At 51.6% G+C, this 23913-nt stretch overlaps 1 protein-coding gene across 1 annotated transcript; it reads right to left on the bottom strand.

Annotated features, from left to right (window-relative positions):
- Positions 1–712: 712 nt before the first annotated feature.
- Positions 713–22077, bottom strand: VWA1 (von Willebrand factor A domain containing 1). The gene is made up of 6 exons (XM_066334166.1): positions 21964–22077; positions 15000–15563; positions 7738–8016; positions 7047–7319; positions 4444–4713; positions 713–2345 (listed from the first exon to the last, which is right to left on the bottom strand). Exons 1-6 carry the CDS (start codon positions 22028–22030, stop codon positions 2311–2313), a joined length of 1488 nt encoding a protein of 495 aa, XP_066190263.1. The 5' UTR covers positions 22031–22077; the 3' UTR covers positions 713–2310.
- Positions 22078–23913: the final 1836 nt, after the last annotated feature.

The following is a 23913-nucleotide window of genomic DNA, read 5'->3' as shown; positions in this document are numbered from 1 at the left end:
CCTCCAGAAAAGGGGAGCACAGGGAAACCCAGATCTGTGGTTATCTGGGATAAAGAGCAGGATTTCCCATGGAAATCATCTCCTTTTCCAACTGCTTGGAGTGGGAAAGGTGATAGGAAAAGCTTTAGAGGAGAGAAGTGATGTGGAAGTCAGAAACACGTGGAATCCTGCAGCCTGAAATGGTGTAAAAAATGTAGATCACACCTGGACCATGCCCAGCCACCTTCTCAAATCTTTTTCTTTTTTCTCTAAATGTTCATATTTCTTCCCAAATGCACACTTAGAACCGTGGAAACATGGAATATCCTGAGCTGGAAGGGACCCATAAGGATCAGAGTCCTCACAGGACACCCCAACAATGTGTTTATTCACAAATATTCATAAAAATATTTATCCGTTCTGCCAAGATTTCGGGGACTCTCCTTGTGAAACAATTCTTATGGGAACTGAGGCTTTATCAAGACAAATAAATTTCTATTTTTACATTTCCAACACTTCTTTTTTTGAAGGATTGGGGGTAAAGTTTTGTGTAAACCAGGCTATGCAGGCACGGGAGGAACAAGCACTCCCCAGTCATTTAAAATTATGATTTAATGTAATGATCTCAGAAGCTTTCCCCCACTTTTATGATTCTGTGAAGGCCAGGTTTTCAACCCCTGGAACAAACCCCACAATTCACAGATTTGCCATCAAGCACAAAGGAACCATTCAGTAGCTCTTGTATTTATATTTAATTGTCTTCAAAAGGGTTGTGTTACAACTGGGGAGGGGATGACACGTTAATGTATTAATAAACTATGCAGGGAGTTGTGCAAACTTAATTTCTGTCCTACAGCAAGAACAAACGAAATCATCTTATTGCATGAGCAGTTCCAGGGGCTTTGGCACCCCTTCAGCACTGAGATTAATCAGTCACAAATGCACATTCCAAAGGAGGACACAAATCACGGGAAAAATCTCTTTACAGAGTTAATGAATGACTCACCTCCTTTCCATCCCTCTCTCCTGAATGAGGCAGCCCAAGGAAAATGCTCCAGAAACGTGCAGATGCAGGATTCAGCTCTCGGGAGACAAAGTCAGGAATAAAAGTTCCTCTCAGCTCCAAAAGGAGCTGTTTGAAGCTGATTTAAGAAGGGTTTGTGAGGCTGCATGGGACTCTCCAACAAACCAGCACGGCTTCAAAAACAAGTTCCACATGTAGGACAAATAAGCAATAAATTTAAATCAGAGCAAGAGTTACTGAGGGAGGGTGTTGCCACTCATGCTGGGGTTTAGCAGAGAAGTATCTACATTTCTTTACAGCCCTAAGCCCTGAACTTTGAAACCATTTGCTTGGTCACTAGGTTTTTATAATTAATTTGTCTTTTTTTTATTTTCCAGCTGCCTTTTCCACAGTGGCTTAGCGACAGCGAGTTCAAGCCTGGGGCCAAAGGGGAAAAATCAGATTTACTCTTCTCCCTTAAACCCCTGGTTTTTAAGTGTAGCTCAAGCTTAGCTCAGGGTGGAAGCCCAAGACAAGACACCAAAGAGGTGCTCTGAGTGTTCAGAGCCAGAGGAATGATAGTGGTGGAGACTTATTGCCTGTAATTAGTCACAGAACAGGCTAATTAATCTCCATGAGAACAGCAGGACTCCCGTTTGGTGAAAAGGGGCTGGCAGGAATGCCAGAGCAATGCAGTGGTGATGATGCAGGCAGCACCACAGAAACAAAAAGAAGTGCTTGAGGTGGTCTTGTCTGGCTTTTCTGGAACTCTCAGCTGCTCCTTGAGCTCAGCTGAGGAAGCACATTCCCAGGATTTTGGGGTTCCTGCTCTCTCACACTCCAGGACCCCTGGCTGTTGGCAGCAGGAATGGATTTGGCCACGTGGAATCTTTCTCTGAGCTCCCTGGATGAACAGCCAGGGCTCTGAACAGTCCAGTCCTGAACGTGCTCCTAAGCTGCAAAAATAAATCTGGCTCGACCTTTAATAAATAGAGAACAGGCAGCAAGCAAGCAATAGTGAGGATCCACCACTTTTGCCTTCGGTTTGTTATTGGTCAGGCATATATTTGTGTTTATATGAAATGGGTACAGATTTGGCTTATTTTTTTTTTCAGTCAGATTGGTTCTTCCCTGCTGCCAGGCAAATCCTTTAAACCCTGGGATGACTTGGCTGGGGACAGGCTTTGGCCTGGACGAGCAGGACACCTCAAGGGACAGCTGCGGCTGGGAGAGGAGGTGTTCTCCTCCCCTGGCTCCTCCTTTTTTTGTCCAAGCCTTTGTCCAAGCGAGATCCTTTGCTCTGCTGGGAATCAGCTGGCTCCAGTCTGTCACGCTCTCTGCCTGTATCCTTGGGCCTCTGTAGCTGGAAGAACACAGGGAATAGAAATGTCAGCTTTAGCCACCCCTTTTCTACATCTGAGCCACACATCTCACCCCTGGGGGCATTTTTTACTCTCACTTTACACTTCTCTTGCTGGCAAAAAGGCGCTTCTGTTTGGTTTTACTCCATCCTGTCCTTTAATGCCCATGACAGAAAGTGGCTTCTGGGCAGCAGAAGGAAGAAAGAAGTGTTGTTTCTTTATAAACGCCTTTAATTGTTACCTGTCCCCTGCCACGCTGGGAAGTGAAGGGCAAGCAAGGCTTCAAATGACTTTTAAACAGCACTTCCAATGCCCGTGCCAGCTTTCAGCAGTGTCCCCAGCCCTGTTATCCCCAAGTAGCTCCAGCACCGTCTCCACTGGACGCTTTTCTCTCCTGCCTGCGATAAACTCCACTAGGAGGAGACTTCTTCCTAAAAAACGGGGGAAAGAGCCCAACTTCGGTCAGCCCCTGCGCCGAAACAAGGTCGGTGATGAGCACGGAACATCCCAGCCCTGGGATGCCTTAAGTTTGATCTTTCACCTATTTCGTGTTCTGTGGTGCCAGGGGACAGCTCTGAGCTCACAGTCAGTGTCACTCAGCTCTGCACACAGCAGGGACACAAAACAAACCCTTTTCCTGCTGGGAACGACAACTGGGACAAGATTTCAGGCCCAAAAGCACAAACAAGGGTGGCTGGAGGGAGGAACAAGAAGGATGGGACCTCACAACCTGCAGCTGGAATTGGGCAATTAAACCCCAATATGCAAATGGACCAAAACTTATAACAATGTAAGATCTCGTGACCGACCAGCCATTTTGTGACCATTCTTAGTCCACCTTGTGTGTAGCCCTGGCCAGGCTCTTGTCCTGCCCAAGGTGTATCCTTAAAGCCTTTCAATAAATATCTGCTTTATTCTCTAGTTCTGTCCAGTCTCTGTTTCAGGTCAGCCTTTAGGGCATCCTGGGGGCTCCTCTGTGACCCTGGGCACACCTGCCTGAGGACCCCAGCTCACCTGGCTGAGGACTTTCAGCTTGCCTCGCCAAGGATCCTCAGCCCACCTTCCCGAGGATCCTCAGCCCACCTTCCCGAGGATCTGGCTCACCTGGCTGAGGATTCCCAACCCACCTTCCCGAGGATCCCAGCCCACCCTCCCGAGGATTCCCAGCTCACCTTCCAGGATTCCCAGCTCACCTGGCTGAGGATTCCCAGCTCACCTTCCCGGAGATCCCCAGCCCACCCTCCTGATGATCCAGCTCACCCTCCCTAGGGTCCGGCTCACCTGGCTGAGGATTCCCAGCTCACCTGGCTGAGGATTCCCAACCCACCTTCCCGGAGATCCCCAGCCCACTCTCCTGATGATCCAGCTCACCTTCCCAAGGATCCAGCTCACCCTCCCTATGATCCAACCCACCTTCCCGAGGATCTCAGCCCACCTGGCTGAGGATTCCCATCTCACCTGGCTGAGGATCCCCAGCCCACTCTCCCTGGCATCCCGCTCACCTGGCTGAGGATCCCAAACCCACCCTCCCTGGCATCCCGCTCACCTGGCTGAGGATCCCAAACCCACCCTCCCTAGCATCCCGCTCACCTGGCTGAGGATCCCAAACCCACCCTCCCTGGCATCCCGCTCACCTGGCTGAGGATTCCCAAACCCACCCTCCCTAGAATCCACCTCACCTGGCTGAGGATTCCCAGCCCACCCTCCCTGGCATCCCGCTCACCTGGCTGAGGATTCCCATCTCACCTGGCTGTGGATCCCAAACCCACTCTCCCTAGCATCCCGCTCACCTGGCTGTGGATCCCAAACCCACCCTCCCTAGCATCCCGCTCACCTGGCTGTGGATCCCAAACCCACCCTCCCTGGCATCCCGCTCACCTGGCTGAGGATCCCCAGCCCACCCTCCCTAGCATCCCGCTCACCTGGCTGAGGATTCCCATCTCACCTGGCTGAGGATTCCCAGCCCACCCTCCCTGGCATCCCGCTCACCTGGCTGTGGATCCCAAACCCACCCTCCCTGGCATCCCGCTCACCTGGCTGAGGATTCCCATCTCACCTGGCTGTGGATCCCAAACCCACCCTCCCTAGCATCCCGCTCACCTGGCTGCCTGCGCACGGAGCGGCAGAGGCTCCTGCCGGCTCGGCTGCCGTACACGGGCTGCACACACACCTGGCCGGCGGTGCCCGGCGGCAGGTCACCGAGCAGCACGCTGCGCTCCCGCGGGGACACGCTGAGCACCGAGGAGCGGCCGCTCCGCCGCCGGCAGCGCACTCGGTAGCCCAGCACGGCGCCGTCCGCCGGCTCCCAGGTCGCCTTCAGGCTGTTGGGACCCGCGGCCTCGAAGCGGAGGTGCCTCACCTGGGAGCTCTCTGCGGAGAGAGGATCGCCCCCGTTACTGCGGTGAACGGAGGGAAATCCACGGAGTCACGGACAGACACCCTCTGGATAATTAAAGTTACACAGCGGGGTGGTTTGGCATCGGGAGTCACCTCCTGGACTCAATGACAAAGGCTCTTTGCCCTCTGGATAATTAAAGTTACACAGCGGGGTGGTTTGGCATCGGGAGTCACCTCCTGGACTCAATGACAAAGGCTCTTTGCCCTCTGGATAATTAAAGTTACACAGCGGGGTGGTTTGGCATCGGGAGTCACCTCCTGGACTCAATGACAAAGGCTCTTTGCCCTCTGGATAATTAAAGTTACACAGCGGTGTGGTTTGTTTTGGCATCGGGAGTCACCTCCTGGACTCAAATGACAAAGGCTCTTTGCCCTCTGGATAATTAAAGTTACACAGCGGTGTGGTTTATTTTGGCATCGGGAGTCACCTCCTGGACTCAAATGACAAAGGTTCTTTGCCCTCTGTTTATTTCCTAAAGTCTTACATACTCAAAATGCTCATGGATTTGCATAATGCCAGCGGCTCCTACTCTCTGCTTCTCATTAAAAATAAAGGTTAAAAGTCCTTCACGTGTGTGCGATTCTTCTCCTGAGTTGTTGGTCTCAAATTGGGTCAGTGGTCTTGGAGGATGAAGTCACAGACGTCTTCATCACAATGATGATGATTTCTACTTTTTTAATGCTTTCAGGACTTTTTGGATGAGCCAATCCTCCTCGCTTTGTGATCAATTGGTATTGAGTCCAGGTGCTGTCGTGATTTCAGTGGTTTCCATTTGTTATCATGATGTCTATTTTGTTATCATGTCATCTATTTTATTTCCTTCTATAAACACAATTAAACCAAGCAGATAACACGGAGCAATACATCACCTGGCTCTAGCTTAAGCATCTAATAATTATTAACTTATCTTTTCGGTGGTTTTTTTTCTTAACTTGCATCCCAATTAGTATAAATTGCTGTCATGATTTCAGTGGTTTCCTTTTGTTATCATATTATCTATTTTATTTCCTTCTATAAACACAATTTTTTCCTTCTATAAACACAATTTCCTTCTATAAACTTTTTTTTTTTTTTTTTAGAGTTTTCTGACCAAGAGCAAAATCTGTTAAGAGCTTACAGGCATCTGCAGAAACCAATTATTAAAACCACACCTTATATCTAACAATAGGTGCTTGTTTCATATTTTCTTGCTACTCAGGAACTTTTTTATACTCTTCTACAAACAGAGCCTCATTATTAAACTTTTCTATTAAATTGCTTGGCATATTTTCCTACTTGCTAAGGCCTAACTCTGCACAGTCTTATTGTTCCACGTCCTCATCCTTGTATCTTTTTAACTCTAGGCACTGCTGTGAGACTTTTCTGCTTTTATCATAGGTGGAGAGAGAAAATTGCTCCACATCTCCCCACTGAAGGATTAATTAGTCCTTAACTTTGCCCTGGTACCAGCATAAAATCCCCTTTTTTTTTTTTCACGCTGTCCCCACCCTCAGCTCCTCACTCTTGAGTCCTGATAAGAGCCAGACTTTGCCTCCTGCAACATCTTAATTTCTTCAGGAGTTTCTGCTCATTAATTTCTCAGCTTTGTCAGCTTCTGGTGCCCCAATCACCCCAAGGAACAGGCACAGGGGAGTCAGGAGGGAAAGGAAATTTTCCTCCTTCTTTAGGGATATTCCTGGATCTCCTGAAAGGGACACCAGCAGCTGGGCTGTGTCCCGTTAACAGCTGTCACTGTGGGATTCTCTTCCAGCCCTTACACATCTGCTACATGCCAATGGCACTTCCAGAGCTGCTCCTGTGTCCTGACAGGTGAAGGATTTATATTTTCATAAAATCAGGTGTGTTCTGAATTGCCTGAATTAGCCTGTCACTTCTGCTGAGGAATTTGCAGGTTCTTGGTATGAGGATTCATTAGCACAACGACCTGTTATTGGGTGGATAAACAAATGCACGTGCAATAACAAGGGATTTGTCCCATGAGAATCAGTTAAAAAAATAAATAAAAAATCCAAGAATAGAGAGATTTGATGGACAAGTGGAATACCTTTTACTAACCAATACAGTAATTGGCAAGAAAGTAATTAACCAATTAAAGTTGCCCACGAGGTCTGTAAAAACTGTATAAAATGAGTTGTGAAAATAAGGAACTGGCTCTTCCCACACGAAGATAATGGAGTCTTGGCTAACACATCACACCTCTGATGCAGCTCTCCCCTGAATCCCACCCCAGGGACTCACTGGCTTCACCTGGAGGCAGGTGACCCCTCTGGGGACACTCTTTGTGCTGCCACCTCCCCTCGCTCACCTTCCTGGGTGCAGGCTTTGGCTGACAGGGATTTCTCCTTCCCAGATCTGTAGATTGCAGTCACTGTCACCAGGTAGGTGGTGTTGGGTGCCAGGTGCTCCAGCACAGTGCTGTTTTGCCTCCCATCCACCTCCAGCACCTTGACAGAGTTCCCTGGGAGCGGCCCATAGAGGAGCTGGTAGGTGGCCACGCTGTCCAGCACAGGAGCCCAGCTCACGTGGAAGCTGTGAGGCCCAGACTCTGAGATGAGGACCTGAACTGGGCTGATCTCCTCTGGAAGCAATGGAAAGAGATGTTTGGATGAAGATTTCATGAGCATTATTAACCTTCGCGCCGTGTTGGATGTGGAATTAAAAATCAACCCAGCGAGCGGACGTTGATACTCATCACACGGCTCAGCCCAAAGAAAATTACTCTGCCCAACAACTCAGAGCTGTTCTTGCATGCAGAAAGTCAGTACTGTGCACAAACCCACCCCTGCCCAGGTTTTCAGTTTGCCACTTTTTTGCAGGTTGCCCCCGGCACAAATCTGAATTATTTTCTGCGCAGAGAGGCTCCGAGTTCCTTCCCTTCTCAAACAGAGATTTCCCTTGGGTCATGCCAGCATCCCCCACCTCCAGCCTCAGGCAGGGGCCAGGGATCACCTCCTTGTCCCCAGGGAGAGGCTGTGCCCAAGCCATGCCCATTTCACCTGCCAGGGTGGTCACCCTCGTGGTCTGGGGCGGGAAGTAGTGCACGTTGGATTCAGGAATCAGAGCCACCTCGTAAGTGGTTTCTGGTGCCAGCTCTCTGAGCACGAGGCTGGTGTGAGCCCCAGACACCTGCAGGGTTCTCTTCCTGGCTGCCTCAGCTCTTGGGGCGTATTCCAGGCTGTAGTAGCCAGTGTCCTGGGACAGCAGCTTGGGCCACTCCAGGCGGAAGCTGCTGGAGGTGACGTCCGTGGCGTGGAGCCTGTTGGCTCGGATGACATCTGCAAAAGTGGACAGTGGCCAGAAATCACTGCTGGCATCAACCCCCAGGGCATGCGAACACCTGCAGCCTCAGCCCTTCTCGGCAGCATCACTGATAGCTGGAGTCTGTCAGTGTGGAAATCACCAAACCATTTTTATTCTTCATCTCCAAGCAAATCTTTCAGCACATTCCTTTTTTTTTTTTTTTTTTTTTTTTTTTCCCCCAAGATTTGTTCTGGGACCAACCAAATATAAGGCACTAAATTGTCTAAATTGTTTTGTTTGCATTCGACTCTGTGAATTTAAATCTCTTTGGATTCCCTTAAAAATTGTCCTCTACATCCCTCCCTAAGGAACAGGAAGATGGGGGCTGTTTTCTTTGTGGCCAACTGGAACTAAAAATCCAGCGGCTTTGTGCTTTGTTTGGGATTCTAAATCATGACATGATGTACACCAGGCTTGTGCCAGCAGAGCTCTGCAATGCCAACGATCCTCACACTTTATATATTGTGTGTAAATTTACATTTGTACATGAATTGTGCATGAATTCCTGTACCTTTGTACATTAATTGTGCATGAATTTCTATACATTTGTATAGAAATTGTGCATGAATTTCTATACATTTGTACATGAATTGTGCATGAATTCCTGTACCTTTGTACATTAATTGTGCATTAATTTCTATACATTTGTACATGAATTGTGCATGAATTTCTATACATTTGTATAGAAATTGTGCATGAATTCCTGTACATTTGTACATGAATTCCTGTTCATGAGCTCCTCTACTTTTGTATGTGAATTTCTGTACATTAATTCCTGTACATGAATTCCTGTATATTTGCATAGGAATTGTACATGAATTCCTGTATATTTACACATAAACTATACATTAATTCCTGTAGGTTTGTACATGAATTCCTGTACATAAACTCCTCTACTTTTGTACATGAATTGTACATGAACTCTTCTACTTTTGTACATAAATTCCTGTATATTAATTCCTGTACATTTACACATAAACTGTACATCAATTCCTGTACGTTTGTACATGAATTCCTGTACATAAACTCCTCTACTTTTGTACATGAACTCCTGTACATTAATTCCTGTACGTGAATTCCTGTATATTTGCATAGGAATTGTACATGAATTCCTGTACATAAACGCCTCTACTTTTGTACATGAATTGTACATGAACTCCTCTACTTTTGTACATAAATTCCTGTATATTAATTCCTGTCCATTTACACATAAACTGTACATCAATTCCTGTACGTTTGTACATTAATTCCTGTACATTTACACATAAACTATACATTAATTCCTGTACGTTTGTACATGAATTCCTGCACCTGAAGCAGCCCGGTGTGTGAAGAACTCATTTTCTCCCCGCCCTCTGCCAATCCCCAGCTGCCAGGAAGAAGGGGACAGCAAGTGGGGACAGCCCAGCCCTGCTGAGCCAGCTGGAGTGTCCCCAGCTGAGGTCACTCCGCCCTGCAGGACATCACAGAGCTCCCTTGTTCGGTGACATTCAACTCTCAGAGCCCTCTTGTGCCACCTCACCTCTCCCTGCCCCTGCGCTGAGCCTCAGTGGTACCTTTTGTGCTCCAGACCCCAAACGCCACAGGGCACAAAACACCTCCTGTGATGCTGGGCAGCTCCCCCAATTCCCTCTGCCACTTGACCCTTGTGACACGTGTGGCTTTCTGAGCCCATTTTGGGCAGAATTCCACTGTTCTCTGCTCGTCCAGAGGGGCAGGAACACACGGGGCTTTGTTGGTAGCTCCAGGGAAGTGACGCAGGGAGACGTGGAGATGCTCTTCTGTTTATAAAGGATTTTTAAGAGCATCTTGAGCCTAAAAAAAAATCCTTATAAAAGAACCTTCCAGCTCGTGCTCAAACGCTCCCAGAGCACTCTTGGGTAGTTCTCACTGGGCTCCTCATTGCACAGGGGTAAAAAGAGGCACAAAATTCTCCCCAAACCTGCAAGGTGGAGTTGCTTTGCCCTCCCAGACTCGTTCTTTAACCAGGAGAGGATCAGCTCCTCCTCCTCCTCCTCCTCTGAGCTGCTCCGAGGCCCTGCCAGCTAAATAAAACAGCCTCAGTTTTTCCTCTGAGCTGTTCCCTGGCTGTCCCAGGCAGGCAGGAACATTTCCCTGCCCATTCCCATCCCACCCCATCATTCCACCCACTCAGAGGCAGGATCAGGAGTCCTGGGGCACTGCACCCTTCTGTGAGCCCCACAGACACCAGGGGCCAGGCCACGAAGGAACAGGGAGCACAGGAAAGGCCTCGCTCCTGCCAAAAATCCTGCCAAAAAGCTCCGGGAGTGGAAAGAAGTGAGTTTTGGAGGCAGGGGCACTGCGAATAAAGGGGGCAGATCAAAGGACAGGGCAGGGAAGCCACAGCTCTGCCCCTTGCTGCCAGACCCCAGATGCCTTGAGCATGTAAAGAAGGCAATAAAGCCCAGAAAATAAATGTCCTCAGTGTGTTTCCCAGCCCCTCTGTTCCCGGAGGGAAGAAGCAGCAAGTGAAAATGCTGTGCTGGACCCAGGCAGAGCCAGCCTGGTGACACTCAGGCAGTTAGGGACACTTTTTTCCTCCTCTCCTGCCTCTTGGGGACTCCAAACAGCACTCTGCACCACTCTGCACCACTCTGCACGCCTGTGAGCCCTGCAGAGATCAGGATCAGACTCTCGGGAATGCTGCTGGGCTCATGGTGAGGGTGAGAGATGCAGCCAGGCAGGAGATCTCTGACCTGGCTCTGTGGCTGCCCCTCCGAGAAACCGCAGTTGGGATTTGGGATAAATAATTCCCGTGTCCTGGGCTCTATTTCCCTGCTTTGATATGGGTGGGGAAAGGTTCTGGGGAAAGGAGATGACACTTGTCCATGTCCAGGGTGGACATTCAGGGTCTGAGCTCACTCCCTGTGCTCACCTGCTTGGGCTCGGAGCCAGGTGAGACCAGCAGAGCTCTCACTGCAGCAGGAGTCACCCAGGACGTGGTTTGGGCTCAGGAATGAGCACAGAGGTGGGCATTCAGGCTCCTGCAGGCTCAGGAGGTGCCGCCAGAGCCTGGCAGCAGTCAGCAGCCTCAGCTCCAGTGGGCTGAGCACAGAGCAAGTGGCTGCAGGCACAGGAGCTGCTGTCAGCACGGAGGAATTCTTCACTTTCACAACACTGAGGGGTTCCTTCCCCAGCAGCAAAGCACCAAATGCCACATTCTGGGCGCGTCTGAGATGTACCAGGAGGAGCCTGAGCTCCTCCACAGCCCGAGCACCTTGCCTTGCCTCTGGGAAGGGTGGAGGTGGCTGCCAGGAGCCAGCTCACAGCCAGGCTGGCTGCGAGCTGCATCCTGCAAACTCCCCACTGTGCCAAGGGGAAAAAAAAACCACCCAAAAAATCAGGCAGTGAACACACCCAGAGCCATCCACAGCCCCTGTTCTGAGCCTCTGCACAGAGCAGCAGCAGCACTGGGGATGTTTCAGCTCCAGCACATCTCGGGAGTCTCTCTCCCTGGGGAGATGGAGGCTCCTCAGCCCACCCGAGGCAGCAGCAGCAGGAATATCCACCACCTGGGCAGGAATATCGCTGTGCAGGGATAGAGGGGGAGCAGGTTTTCCAGCAGGAATATCCCAGCAGGAATATCCCAGCAGGAATATCCCAGCAGGAATATCCCAGGGAACAGCTCATTCCTGGGGAGGAGGAGAGCAGCTCTTGACAAAGCTTGTCTGTGCTTCTACAAAAACTTCCACTGTTTTTTTTATTTTAACAGTAGCAGGAGATGAAGATAAGAGAGCAATGATAATTAAACCAGTCTGGGCCATTCCAGAGTTGGAAAAACTTAATTCCTGCCTGCTGAGGGTTGTGTCTGTCCCTGCTAGCCCAGGAGGGGAGCTGCCTCCTCCAGGTAGGGAACTGTGGCATTAAGTGGCTTTATTGAGGTGAAAGTGGCTTTATTAAGGTGAAATCAGGTGATGTGACAAATACCTGACACTTTCCAACCCCAGGATTCCTGTGGGAATCTCACCTTCCATTAAAATCCCAGCCCAGCAGGTTTTAGGTCCTCAGGCACAGCAGTTGGGACCTCTGCAGGTTTTATGACCTCCTGCACCGCAGATTTCTGATTTTTGGGATGCTGTGTTTGTATAACCTGGATTCAGGATGCACCAGAAAAATAAATCAGCCCTGAAATGAAATACCTGGAGGTTCTGTGGGGTGGCTGTTGCTGCTGCCCAGTTCTCACATGGGAGAGAATTGGGTGTTTGGGGGAGAACACAGGCCCTCAGAGTGATTTTTTTAAAAAATGATTGTGATTGGGAACAGGAGGGAATTGCTACACACAGAGGATTCTGTGGAAAGGGTTCCTGGGGCACTGAAGGCAGCTCCAGCCCACCTCACACAGCAGAAGTCAAATAAGGAATGAAATCAGGGTTTCCAATGGAGAAAGAACCTCCAGGAAAAATAAAGAAAAAAAGAAAAAAAAAAGAAAAAAGAAAAAAAAAACACAGGAAAAAACCTGTGGCAAGTCTGCAAAGTCACAGCAACTCCCTCAGCATTCCAAACAAATCTGGAGACATCTGGGAGGCTGAGACAGAGCCCAGGGGCAGATGGCAGTGCCCTCGCCTTCCAAAGCCTGTCCTGAAGCCCAGATCATGGAATTTCACCTCCTCAGAGCCTTTCCTGGGTGCTCTAAAACCCTGGAGTGCTGAAAACTCCGACCTGCAGCCACTAAAAGCCCGTGAGGAACAGAGAGGTGGCACTTGGCTTTTCTGAGCCCTGTTCTTCCACAGGCTGTGCTGGCCAAGGATCTGGCAGATGTGGGACTTGTCAGGGCAGGGGATTTATGGAAACAAAAAAACATTCCTTTCCTATAGCCTCAGTGCTGACAGCAGGCACCGTCCTTGGTTGTATTTTGTGAGAGGAACAACTGCAGGAGTTGGAGATCTCAGCCCTTGATGGTGTATTTTGTGTTTTGTAAAAGAAACAACTGCAGGAGTTGGAGGTCTCAGCCCTTGACGTTGTATTGAGTATTTTGTAAAAGAAAAAATTGGAGGAGTTGGAGGTCTCAGCCCTTGATGGTGTATTTTGTGTTTTGTAAAAGAAACAACTGCAGGAGTTGGAGGTCTCAGCCTTTGGTGGTGAATTTTGTGTTTTCTAAGAGAAGAACTGCAGGAGTTGGAGGTCTCAGCCCTTGGTGGTGTATTTAGGGACTCAGATCTATCCTAGACAAGAGTTGGAGGGAGCTGACAGCACCAAATCCTTGCCAGGGACACACACATCCCATTTTGGGTGTGTTCTTCACGTTTGTGCTCCTCCATCAGCTGGTGCAGACACAGACAACATTTGAAAGAATAATAAAAAAAAAAAATCACTCTGAGCATGAAAATCAACTCCAGGCTCAGAAAAAGTGCCCACAATCAGCAGCCTCGTGCTGAGGTGAAATCATTCCTGCTTGGGAAACCTTTGGTTAACAGCCTGTGCAGGTGGGGGCATTTTTGTGCAGATGCCTGACCTTTGCATGACTCATTTCAAAGACTTGTGAGGTTTTAAGGAATTCAGATATTTTGAGTTCCACGTTCCCAGCTGAACTCCTCACCAACACAAGTTCATCTCACTGAGGGGAATTTGTCCCACTCAACGCAATATTCCAAGGGGAATAGTTTTGTCCCAGAGCTCCCAGAAAGTTTGGTTTATGCCTGGACCTGTGGGCAAAGCCCCAGAGTTTGCCAGGGCAGAGCTTTAGGGTGAGGATGACCATGAGATTTGGGGGATTCTCCCACTGCTGGAGAAGGAGCCAAAACTGACCTGTCATTTCTTTCTAGTGCAGCTGACAAGAAAATTGCAAGTTCCCATCTGAAGCTGTTTTGAGAACGGGAAGTTCCTTTCGTACAATAATCTGTTCTGAGGGTGAAATCACCTCCTTATATAAATATAAATTTCACCTGTAATAACCAAAGATTTGTCCCATGAGGGTGAATAAAGAAAACAAGTAAACAATGCAAGGACAGAGAGATTTGATAGACAAGTAGAATGCTTTTTTACTAAGCGATAGAATAGTTAATAAGAAAGCTATTAACTAATTAAAAGTTGCCCATGAGGTTTGTAAAAACGGTATAAAGGACAGCATGCAGCCATAATAAAGAACCTTCTGAAGATTTTATTGTGTCCACCCCAAAAATGACACACTGGCTGCTGGAACCCTGGGCACTGGGAATTTCAGGGTTTCTGTGCTGACAGGTATTGACCCCCAAGAGAACACTCCATTTGACCTGAGCCATGGAAAAGGCTCCCAAAATGGAGTGACAGCCCTGGGATGGTGGGTGTGGGGTTAAACAGAAGTGTGATATCACAGGGTGGAAAACTGAGAGTTTAAAATTTTAAATTTTAAACTCTAAATTTTAAACTCTAAATTTTAGAGTTTAAAATTTAGTGACAGAACCCCCAAGAGAACACTCCATTTGACCTGAGCTATGAAAAAGGCTCCCAAAATGGAGTGACAGCCCTGGGATTGTGGGAGTGGAGTTGAACAGAAGTGTGGGATATCACAGGGTGGAAAACTGAGAGTTTAAAATTTTAGGATATAGTAATATATATAAAGCAAGATGGAGGATTTAGGGCAGAGGCTGAGTCCTTCTTTTTCAGCTTTTTCTCCATGGCTCTGGGTGGGGTTTTGTAATTGGGTACAAAAATCCCCATTGTGGGCCACGGGTGGTTGGTTATTGGGTTAAAAGTAAAAATAATTGAGGTGTCATTTCTTAATTGGACAATTTGTGCTTAAAAGGCCTCACAGAGAGAGAGACAGAGAGGGAGAGACAGAGCCACTTTTCTCTTTGTTCGCCAGAACTCACAGTAACATAGATAAGAATTAACAAACATCTGAGCCCAGAACACGAAAACACCAACATTTAATCCTGACTCTAACAGAAAAAAAAAAATTAAAAAAAAATTTAAAAACCTATAACTGCCCACCCTCAATTCCCAGCTGAGGCCAGCCTACCTAGGATGCCATCCCTGAGCTCCTTGGTGATGATGGGCAGGTCGTCCACGTCCACGAAGTGCAGGTGTTTGTCCGAGGGCTGGCTGGCAGCTGCCGACAGCTGCAGGAAGTTCCCGCGGCCGGTGCTGACGATGAAGACGGTCACCCCCATGTCCTTCAGCAGCTGCATGGGCTCCGAGATGTCATCCGTGGAGAAGCCGTCTGTCACCCACACCAGCACCTTGGGCACGTCCGGCCTGGCCCCGGCTTGGCCGCTGAAGAGTTTTTCCTTGGCGTAGGACAGCGCTCGGCCCGTGTTGGTGTCACCCATCAGCTGTCGCGTGTCCCCGATGGCTTTCCTCAGGCTGGCGCTGGTCAGGTGCTGGTCAAAGGGGAACTCCATGGTGGGAGTGGTGCTGATGTGGATGATGCTGGTCTGGACGTCCCTGGGGCCGAAGGTGAAAGGATGCAAAAGGTCCCACATGAATTCCTTGACCTTGGAGAACTCGTAGTGGGAGACGCTGGCGGAGCTGTCCAGCAGGAAGAGGAGGTCGCCCTCGGAGTTGGAGAAGGATGGCTGGGGACCTGGGCAGGGCAGACAGGAGGAACAGCATAAGTGGAGTGCAGTGAGCCCAAAACCTGCACAGGCACCCGCCGGGAGAGCTGGGTTATCCTGTGGCAAATCCCAGGATTCAGGGAGAGGCGCTGGCTGAGCCGGCAGAGGCACGACGCATCTCCTGGAACAACAGGAGGGATCAGGCAGAGCATTCAGAAATGGAGAGGGTTCAAGTGACCTGGCAGTGACAATTCCCGAGGGCATGGAGTGACAGGGTGAGGGGGGATGGCTCCAGACACACGGGGAGGAGGCTCAGATGGGATATTGGCAAAAAATTCTGTGAGCGTGGTGGGGCCCTGGCAGAGGGTGCCCAGAGCAGCTGGGGCTGCCCCTGGATCCCTGGAAGTGTCCAAGGCCAGGCTGGACATTGGGACTTGGAGCAACCTGGGACAGTGGGAGGTGTCCCTGCTTATGGCAGGGGGTGGGATGGGATGGGATTTGATGACCCTGGTGTCCCTGCCCGTGGCAGAGGGTGGGATGGGATTTGAGGTCCCTGGTGTCCCTGCCCATGGCAGAGGGTGGGATGGGATTTGAGGTCCCTGGTGTCCCTGCCCGTGGCAGAGGGTGGGATGGGATGGGATGGGATGGGATGGGATTTGAGGTCCCTGGTGTCCCTGCCCATGGCAGAGGGTGGGATGGGATTTGAGGTCCCTGGTGTCCCTGCCCATGGCAGAGGGTGGGATGGGATGGGATTCGAGGTCCCTGGTGTCCCTGCCCATGGCAAAGGGTGGGATGGGATTTGAGGTCCCTGGTGTCACTGCCATGGCAGGGGATGGGATTTGAGGTCCCTGGTGTCACTGCCATGGCAGAGGGTGGGATGGGATGGGATTTGAGGTCCCTGGTGTCACTGCCATGGCAGAGGGTGGGATGGGATGGGATTTGAGGTCCCTGGTGTCCCTGACCCTGGCAGGGGGTGGGATGGGATTTGAGGTCCCTCCCAAGCCCAGCCATCCCCTGATTCTGTGCCCAGGCTGGACAGACCTGCACCCCAGCTGGATCCCAGCCAGCTCCGTGTGACCCAGCCCAGCTCACCCCGTGCCACAGACACTGCCCTGCAGTGCCCTGGAGCTCAGAGCCGGGCAGAAAACCAACATAAAATCCAGGAATCACCACATCAGCCAGCAGGGCTGAACTGTGACCCCACAGGTCCCTGCTGCTGCATCCCAGAACTCCCAGTGGCATTCCAGCGAGGCTTTGGGTGTGCTGCTGGCTGCACAGAGCAAGGCAAACCACAGCTCTGAGCCCTCCCCTCTGCTGGAAGGAGCACAAGCCACTGGTTTGGCTGGCAGGACACAGGGAGGGAGATCTTGGCAGCACGGGGTTTTCTTCCCCTCTGCTCCTCGCCGCTTTGGGAAGTGTCCCTCGCTTCCCAAATGTTGCAATGAGCAGCTGGAAAAGCGTCTGGCCCTGGCAGGGCAGGGATCAATGGCCAAAGGACGAGCTCACAGCAGTCAACAACACGGTCATGTGCACAGGCACTGGGAGAGGAGCTGGGAATTCACCCCGAGGGAGCAGGAATCCCACTGCTGCCACAGCTACCTGCGTGGGGAAGAGCCGGGTGAGCGCCGGTGAGAAACCCCAAAAGGGCAAAGGGGAGTCAAATTCTTGTGCATTTGTGTGAAAGCCCAAAAGGACAGAAGGGAGTCACAGCCGTGTCCTGTTGTGTGACACCCCAAAAGAGCAAAGGGGAGTCACAGCTGTGTCTTGTGTGAGACCCCAAAACAAAGGGGAGTCACAGTCATGTCCTGTTGTGTGACACCCCAAAAGAACAAAGGGGAGTCACAGCCGTGTCCTGTTGTGTGACACCCCAAAACAAAGGGGAGTCACAGCCGCGTCCTGTTGTGTGACACCCCAAAACAAAGGGGAGTCAAATTCTTGTCCATTTGTGTGAAAGCCCAAAAGGACAGAAGGGAGTCACAGCCGTGTCCTGTTGTGTGACACCCCAAAACAAAGGGGAATCACAGTCATATCCTGTTGTGTGAGACCCCAAAACAAAGGGGAGTCAAATTCTTGTCCATTTGTTTGAAACCCCAAAAGAACAAATGGGAATCACAGTTATGTCCTGTTGTGTGACACCCCAAAACAAAGGGGAGTCACAGCCGTGTCCTGTTGTGTGACACCCCAAAACAAAGGGGAGTCACAGCCGTGTCCTGTTGCGTGACACCCCAAAACAAAGGGGAGTCACAGCCGTGTCCTGTTGTGTGAGACCCCAAAACAAAGGGGAGTCACAGTCATGTCCCTCTGTTTGTACCCTGCAGCCCTGGGGCACCAAGAGAGCCGAGCATCACATTCCCAATCCCTTAAGCGGTGGATTTCCCCATCACTCGTTGCTGTGTTAATTAGGAAGAGCCCCGGTCTGACCCCACGGGGTTCTGCCTTGGTTACCAAACCCACCGGCGGGCAGGGGCGTGTTTTGGGGCTAAAGAAACCCTCTGTGGGCCAAGCAGAAGGTTTCTCCTTCATTCGAGCACCATCCCATCTGTAACACTCGGTCCTGCGGGAGATGGGAACAAATTCCTCCTATTCAGCAGAAAGAATCCATTTAAAACAATCGAAACAAAACCCCAAAAAAATCTCCCCCCATCAGGAGCGTGGCTACACTCAGAAAGCCACCAGACACTGCATCGCCCCTCCCTGCAGGTCCAGGCTTTCAATTCCCTCATCCTTCCTCCTGCTCCTTGTCCTGCATCCAGGACAAACATGCCATCCGTGCCAGAGCTGGAGCTTCGTTTCCAGCAAATCCCTGCTTACGCAAGCGGCTGCTGCTTTCAGGCACTTCCCTCCTGCTTTAGACACCTTGGCCAGGCTCCAGGTGAGGATTCCTCGCTTTTTCAGGGGGAATTTGAAAGGGAAAAGGTATCCCTGAGTGTTTCCTTGAGTTTTGAGCTGTCAGATCTCTGCTCTGTGCTTGAGGCCGGGGAGTGACACGGGACACTCAGCAGGTCCTGCTGTCCCTCGCCACGTCCTGCCAGGTCACTGCACCGTGCTCAGAAATGTCCTGGAGGCCTCGATACGGGAGCACGATGTCACTATGGAAACACAACGCTTTGCCTCGCTGGCTTTTTCCAGCAGCAGAAAACAGCTGGCCGCACTTCCCAGCGATGCTGACAGGAGACATCCGCCCGCGGAGCTCCCCACGCTCCCAGCTGGGAGCTGAACGAGCTCCACACGCCTGATTTACGCAGCCTTGGAGCTCGTGGGGTTCACTCACAGCCAGGAAGGATCACGTCCTGTCTGCCTTAACTGCCTTTGACATCCCACCGTTTGTCTTCTCTCACCGCTTGGCCACGCAAGGGAAAGTTCTGCGGTGAGAGGGAGCTGAGGAACACGGGCTGAGCTTCCTTGTGGCCCCTCTGGGTCACAGTGAGAGGCAGGAGGAGGAAGGCACCACCTCTCCCTGGCAGAGAATTCTCCCCCTGAGCCCCCCAGGAGGGGTTTTACACTCCAAACCCAGCCAGAGCCCCCGTGGGGAGATGGGGAGGTCACCTGCGTGGTGAAGGGCTGGCCTGCACCAAGCACAACATTCTTGTGTGGTTAAAAGGAGGTTCAAAACGCGGAGTTCAGGCTGGGAAATGGCCCTTCAGACAAATCCCAACAGCAGGAGCTGCCATGGCTCAGGAGCTTTCCATGAGTTTCACTCTCTCTGTGTTTTATCAGCTGCTCTGGGAGGGTGGGATTGTGCCAGCACGTCAGAGGGAGTGCAGGGTGCCCCACAGAGTGTGCATGGATGGGCCATGTCTTTGCTTTTCACTCACAACAGCAACAGCCCCAGCGTTTTCTGCTGGTGCCAGCCCAGGAAAGGACAATCAGATCCCATTTATCCAAGCCCAAACCATCAAAAGGCTGAGCTTTACGTGGATGAAGCCGAGATCTGAATCTGGACCCAAAGAGGGAAGGGAATTGGTCCTGGTCTGCCTTGACTTGATGCAGGAATCCCAAATCCATTGTCCAGAACAATCCAGGTGCAGACCAATCCAGGACCCACTGTCCAGAACAACCCAAAACCCACTGTCCAGAACAACCCAAAACTCCTTGTCCAGAACAATCCAGGACCCATTTTCCAGAGCAATCCAAACCCCATTTTCCAGAGCAATCCAAACCCCATTTTCCAGAACAATCCAGGACCCATTTTCCAGAACACTCCAGTCATTCCCGAGCGTGTGGAAGCACCAGTGGCCACCCAGCAGCTTCCTCCCTTTGCCCAGGGCAGCTGGGAGTGAAGCCACTGTCACTCACACTCAGATCCCAAGGAAACGGGGCTCTGGGCACACATCCCAAAGTGCTCCTGTCCCTGTGAGCTCCCTGCCAGGAGCTGTGCCAGGCTGGGATGGGCATCTCCTGCCTGAGGGCTCCTTCCCTCGGGGGGAGAGGCCAAAGGCAGCTCTAACACCGTTAACAGAGCTCAGCATTAACACAGCTCATCTCTAACACACACTCTCTGCCTCTGGAGCAGGGCACAGCCCTTCTGGAATGCCCTCTGGAATGCCATGGCTGGCTTGGCCACACACCCTGGAGGTCTGAGCATTGTTCAGAGCCCGGGCTGGGACAATGCCACTCGGGCTGGGACAATGCCACACGCTGCCAGGGCAGCAGGATGGCGGCACAATGGGAATTTGCTGCTGTCTGGACTTGGAGAGCTGGGACAGGGCCAGGAGCTGCAGCAGCATTCCTGCCCCAGCTGGGACACCGAGGGACAGACCCAGACTGGGACAGAGGGACAGACCCAGCTGGGACACCGAGGGACAGAACCAGCACCGTGAGAGGGCTCTGAGCCCCAGATGGGACCCAGAGGGACAGAACCAAACTGGGACAGAGGGACAGACCCAGACTGGGACAGAGGGACAGAACCAGCACCTTGAGAGAGATCTGAGCCCCAGCAGGGACACTGAGGGAGAGACCCAGACTGGGACACTGAGGGAGAGACCCAGAGCCCTCTGAAGGATCTGAGCACCAGAGTGGGACAGAGGGACAGAACCAGCACCTTGAGAGAGATCTGAACCCCAGCAGGGACACTGAGGGACAGAACCAAACTGGGACACCGAGGGACAGAGGGACAGACACAGACTGGGACACCGAGGGACAGAACCAGACTGGGACACCGAGGGACAGAACCAGCACCTTGAGAGGGCTCTGAGACCCAGCAGGGACACTGAGGGACAGAACCAAAGTGGGACACCGAGGTACAGACACAGACTGGGACAGAGGGACAGACCCAGCGCCCTGAGAGTGCTCGGAGCGCCGTCCCCAGCCCCTCTGTGTGCCAGCAGCCCAGTCGCAGCCCGGGCTGCTCTGTGTGAGGAGCTCCTGGCCAGGCAGACACGAGGTTCCCTCTCCTTTCCCAGCGGGCTGCAGGTCCCGGGCGCAGTGAAAACCAAACACAACCATCCCTGGAGCCACCTTCCCCACGGGTGGGCACAGGGCAGGACACACGGCTGCCTGATCCATCTCCTGCGGTCCCTGTCCCCGCTGAGGGACTGACCCGTTCTCATCTTCCATCGGCACTGCCCAAGGGAGAGCGTTTCAAAGCGGAATGACAGCGATTAGCCAGAGAGCAGAGCGTTCATTAATAACCACTGCTGACTTCTCTCAGCGCCTCTCCTGCTGTCCACAGCGAGGACTTTTCCACAGGGTCCCTCTGAACTCCGCACGAATTTCTGGGGCCATTTCCTCTCCCCCGTTGGAAACAGAAACGACAAAATGACTTTCTAAGCGGCAATTGCAATATTATTTTTTGTTCCTTACACATCTAAACACCTAAAGCAGCGCGGCGAGCCTCAGCTTTTATTCTGAAACGGGTTTTGACGAGGAGCCCGTGAGGAGCAGGAATGAAATGGGGTAACACAGAGCAGGAGTGAAATGGGGTAACACAGAGCAGGAGTGAAATGGGGTAACACAGAGCAGGAGTGAAATGGGGTAACACAGAGCAGGAGTGAAATGGGGTAACACAGAGCAGGAATGAAATGGGCTAACACAGAGCAGGAGTGAAATGGGGTAACACAGAGCAGGAATGAAATGGGGTAACACAGAGCAGGAGTGAAATGGGGTAGCACAGAGCAGGAGTGAAATGGGGTAGCACAGAGCAGGAGTGAAATGGGGTAACACAGAGCAGGAGTGAAATGGGGTAGCACAGAGCAGGAGTGAAATGGGGTAACACAGAGCAGGAGTGAAATGGGGTAGCACAGAGCAGGAGTGAAATGGGGTAACACAGAGCAGGAGTGAAATGGGGTAACACAGAGCAGGAGTGAAATGGGGTAACACAGAGCAGGAGTGAAATGGGGTAACACAGAGCAGGAGTGAAATGGGGTAACACAGAGCAGGAGTGAAATGGGCTAACACAGAGCAGGATCGTCGCTTTTGGGCTGCACTCACCTGTCTCAGGTGCGTCCCGTCCCGCAGCCAGCCACAGCCCGAGGGCGAACAGCGCCTGGGCCAACATAGCCGAGCCTGGCGGTGGCCACAGCAGTGCTCCGGGGAAGGGACACCAAAAACCTGCTCTCACTCATGCTCCGGCTCCATGGCATCCATCGGAGCCCAGCCCGGAGAGCTCCGCTCGCCGCCGGCCCGAGGATCGCTGCTTTGCGGATCCAGCTCCGGCTCCTGGAGGCGATTTTCTTTCCTTCCTTCCTTCCCCCCTCCGCTTTCTCCTGACTCCTTTTAAAGCCGTAAATCCATCCTGACAGGAATAGCCGGAGGAGAGGCACACGCGGCGCTGCTGAGGTTCGTTCTCCGCCGAGTTGAGAGCGGGGGATTGGCGCTGGCCGGGGTTTGAGGAGAAAGAGATCCCTATAGAGAAAAAAAAAAAAGCAAAAAACTTTGGCCTTGAGAGGTGCTGGCAGCAGGCCAGGTGCTGGAGAGGAAAAAAAAATTTAAAAAAAAAAAAAAAAAAGGGAAAGAAAAGCTGCGAGAAATCCAAAGCTCTCCTCTCTAGGAGGAGCTAGGAGAAGGAAAATAAATAAAAATAAAATAAAAACGTAACAAAACAACCGCACTTTTATAAAGGAAAGAAAGAGTAGAAAAGGCTGAGGAGCTGCCCTGCCCTGGGAATATTGGCTAATCTTCTGGGAGGAGCATTCCACAGGTCCTAGCGCTGCCCAGCGGGGCCCTCCCACGGCCCGGGGGACACTGGCGACACTGGGGACACTGGGGAGGGGCTGCTGCGGCCACCAGGACACTCAGAGCTTGGGGGAAGGAGCCCAAGCTGCCCAGGTGGGGGAAAGGCAGGGAGAAATATTGGGAATTGCAGCTGGGACAGGAATAACCCAGTGCAAAGGGCTGGAGACACTGGGACACTGGGGACACTGGGGACACTGGGGACACTGGGGACACTGAGGACACTCAAACCTTGGGGGAAGGAGCTCAAGCTGCCCAGGTGGGGGATAGGCAGGGAAAAATCCCGGGAATTGCAGCTGGCACAGGAACAACCCAGTCCCAAGGGCTGGGGACACTGGGGACAATGGGGACACTGGGGACACTGGGGACACTCAGAGCTTGGGGGAAGGAGCCCAAGCTGCCCAGATGGGGGAAAGGCAGGCAGAAATCCCGGGAATTGCAGCTGGCACAGCCCAGGGATTGTCTCTCTGGGGCTCAGGTCTGGGATCCTGAGGCAAAGGAAGAGAAAGCTGTGATAAATCTCTCACTGGGAGGGAGCAAACGCCGAAGGTGCCGACGTTCAGCCGCTCCGTGTCCCCTGTGTGCGGGGCATTTCTGCCACAGCACCAAGGAATCAACCCCAGTTCCCTTCCCCTTTCTCCTCCCGTCTGCATTTGGCTCCCACTCATCAGGTGAGGGGACAAATATTCCTTTTTCCCCTTCCCACTGCAGGTTTTTCCATGTGCTGCCTCTGGACAGGTCCAAGATGTTCCCAGCAGAGGGAAAAGCTGGAAAATCGCATCCAGTTGTGAAGAGATCCATCAACCCTCATCTCCTTGGCGTGGGGAGGCTGAAAAGCAGCAAAGAAGGAAGCTTTTGGGATTCCAGACACTGGTGAGCAATATTTCCTCCAATTTTATTCTCTCTCCCCTGGGAACTGTAAAAAATAAAAACCTCACCAGGAGTTAGGGGCCAAGGAGTGTCCAGGGTGGAAAAAAGTTGTGTCCAAATTCATCCATGAAAATGGAAAATCAGGCTGAAGATCCAGTTAAAAACCCCACGGATTCAGACAGCTGAGGGCACTGGTTTGTGTTCCCCTCCCAGTTTGGGGCCCAGCTGCATCCCAAGGGAGCTGCCAGCACCAGGGTGTTCCATCTCTCAGCCCCACACCCGCATCCAGGCTGGATCAGCGTTATCCCGGGTTTTTTTCAGGGAATGGGATATCCCTGT

Source organism: Sylvia atricapilla, chromosome 22, assembly GCF_009819655.1.
Source record: "Sylvia atricapilla isolate bSylAtr1 chromosome 22, bSylAtr1.pri, whole genome shotgun sequence".
NCBI classification, from domain to species: Eukaryota; Metazoa; Chordata; class Aves; order Passeriformes; family Sylviidae; genus Sylvia; species Sylvia atricapilla.
The sequence above is the reverse complement of the archived record's forward strand: the minus strand, read 5'-3'. Positions and strand labels throughout refer to the sequence as shown.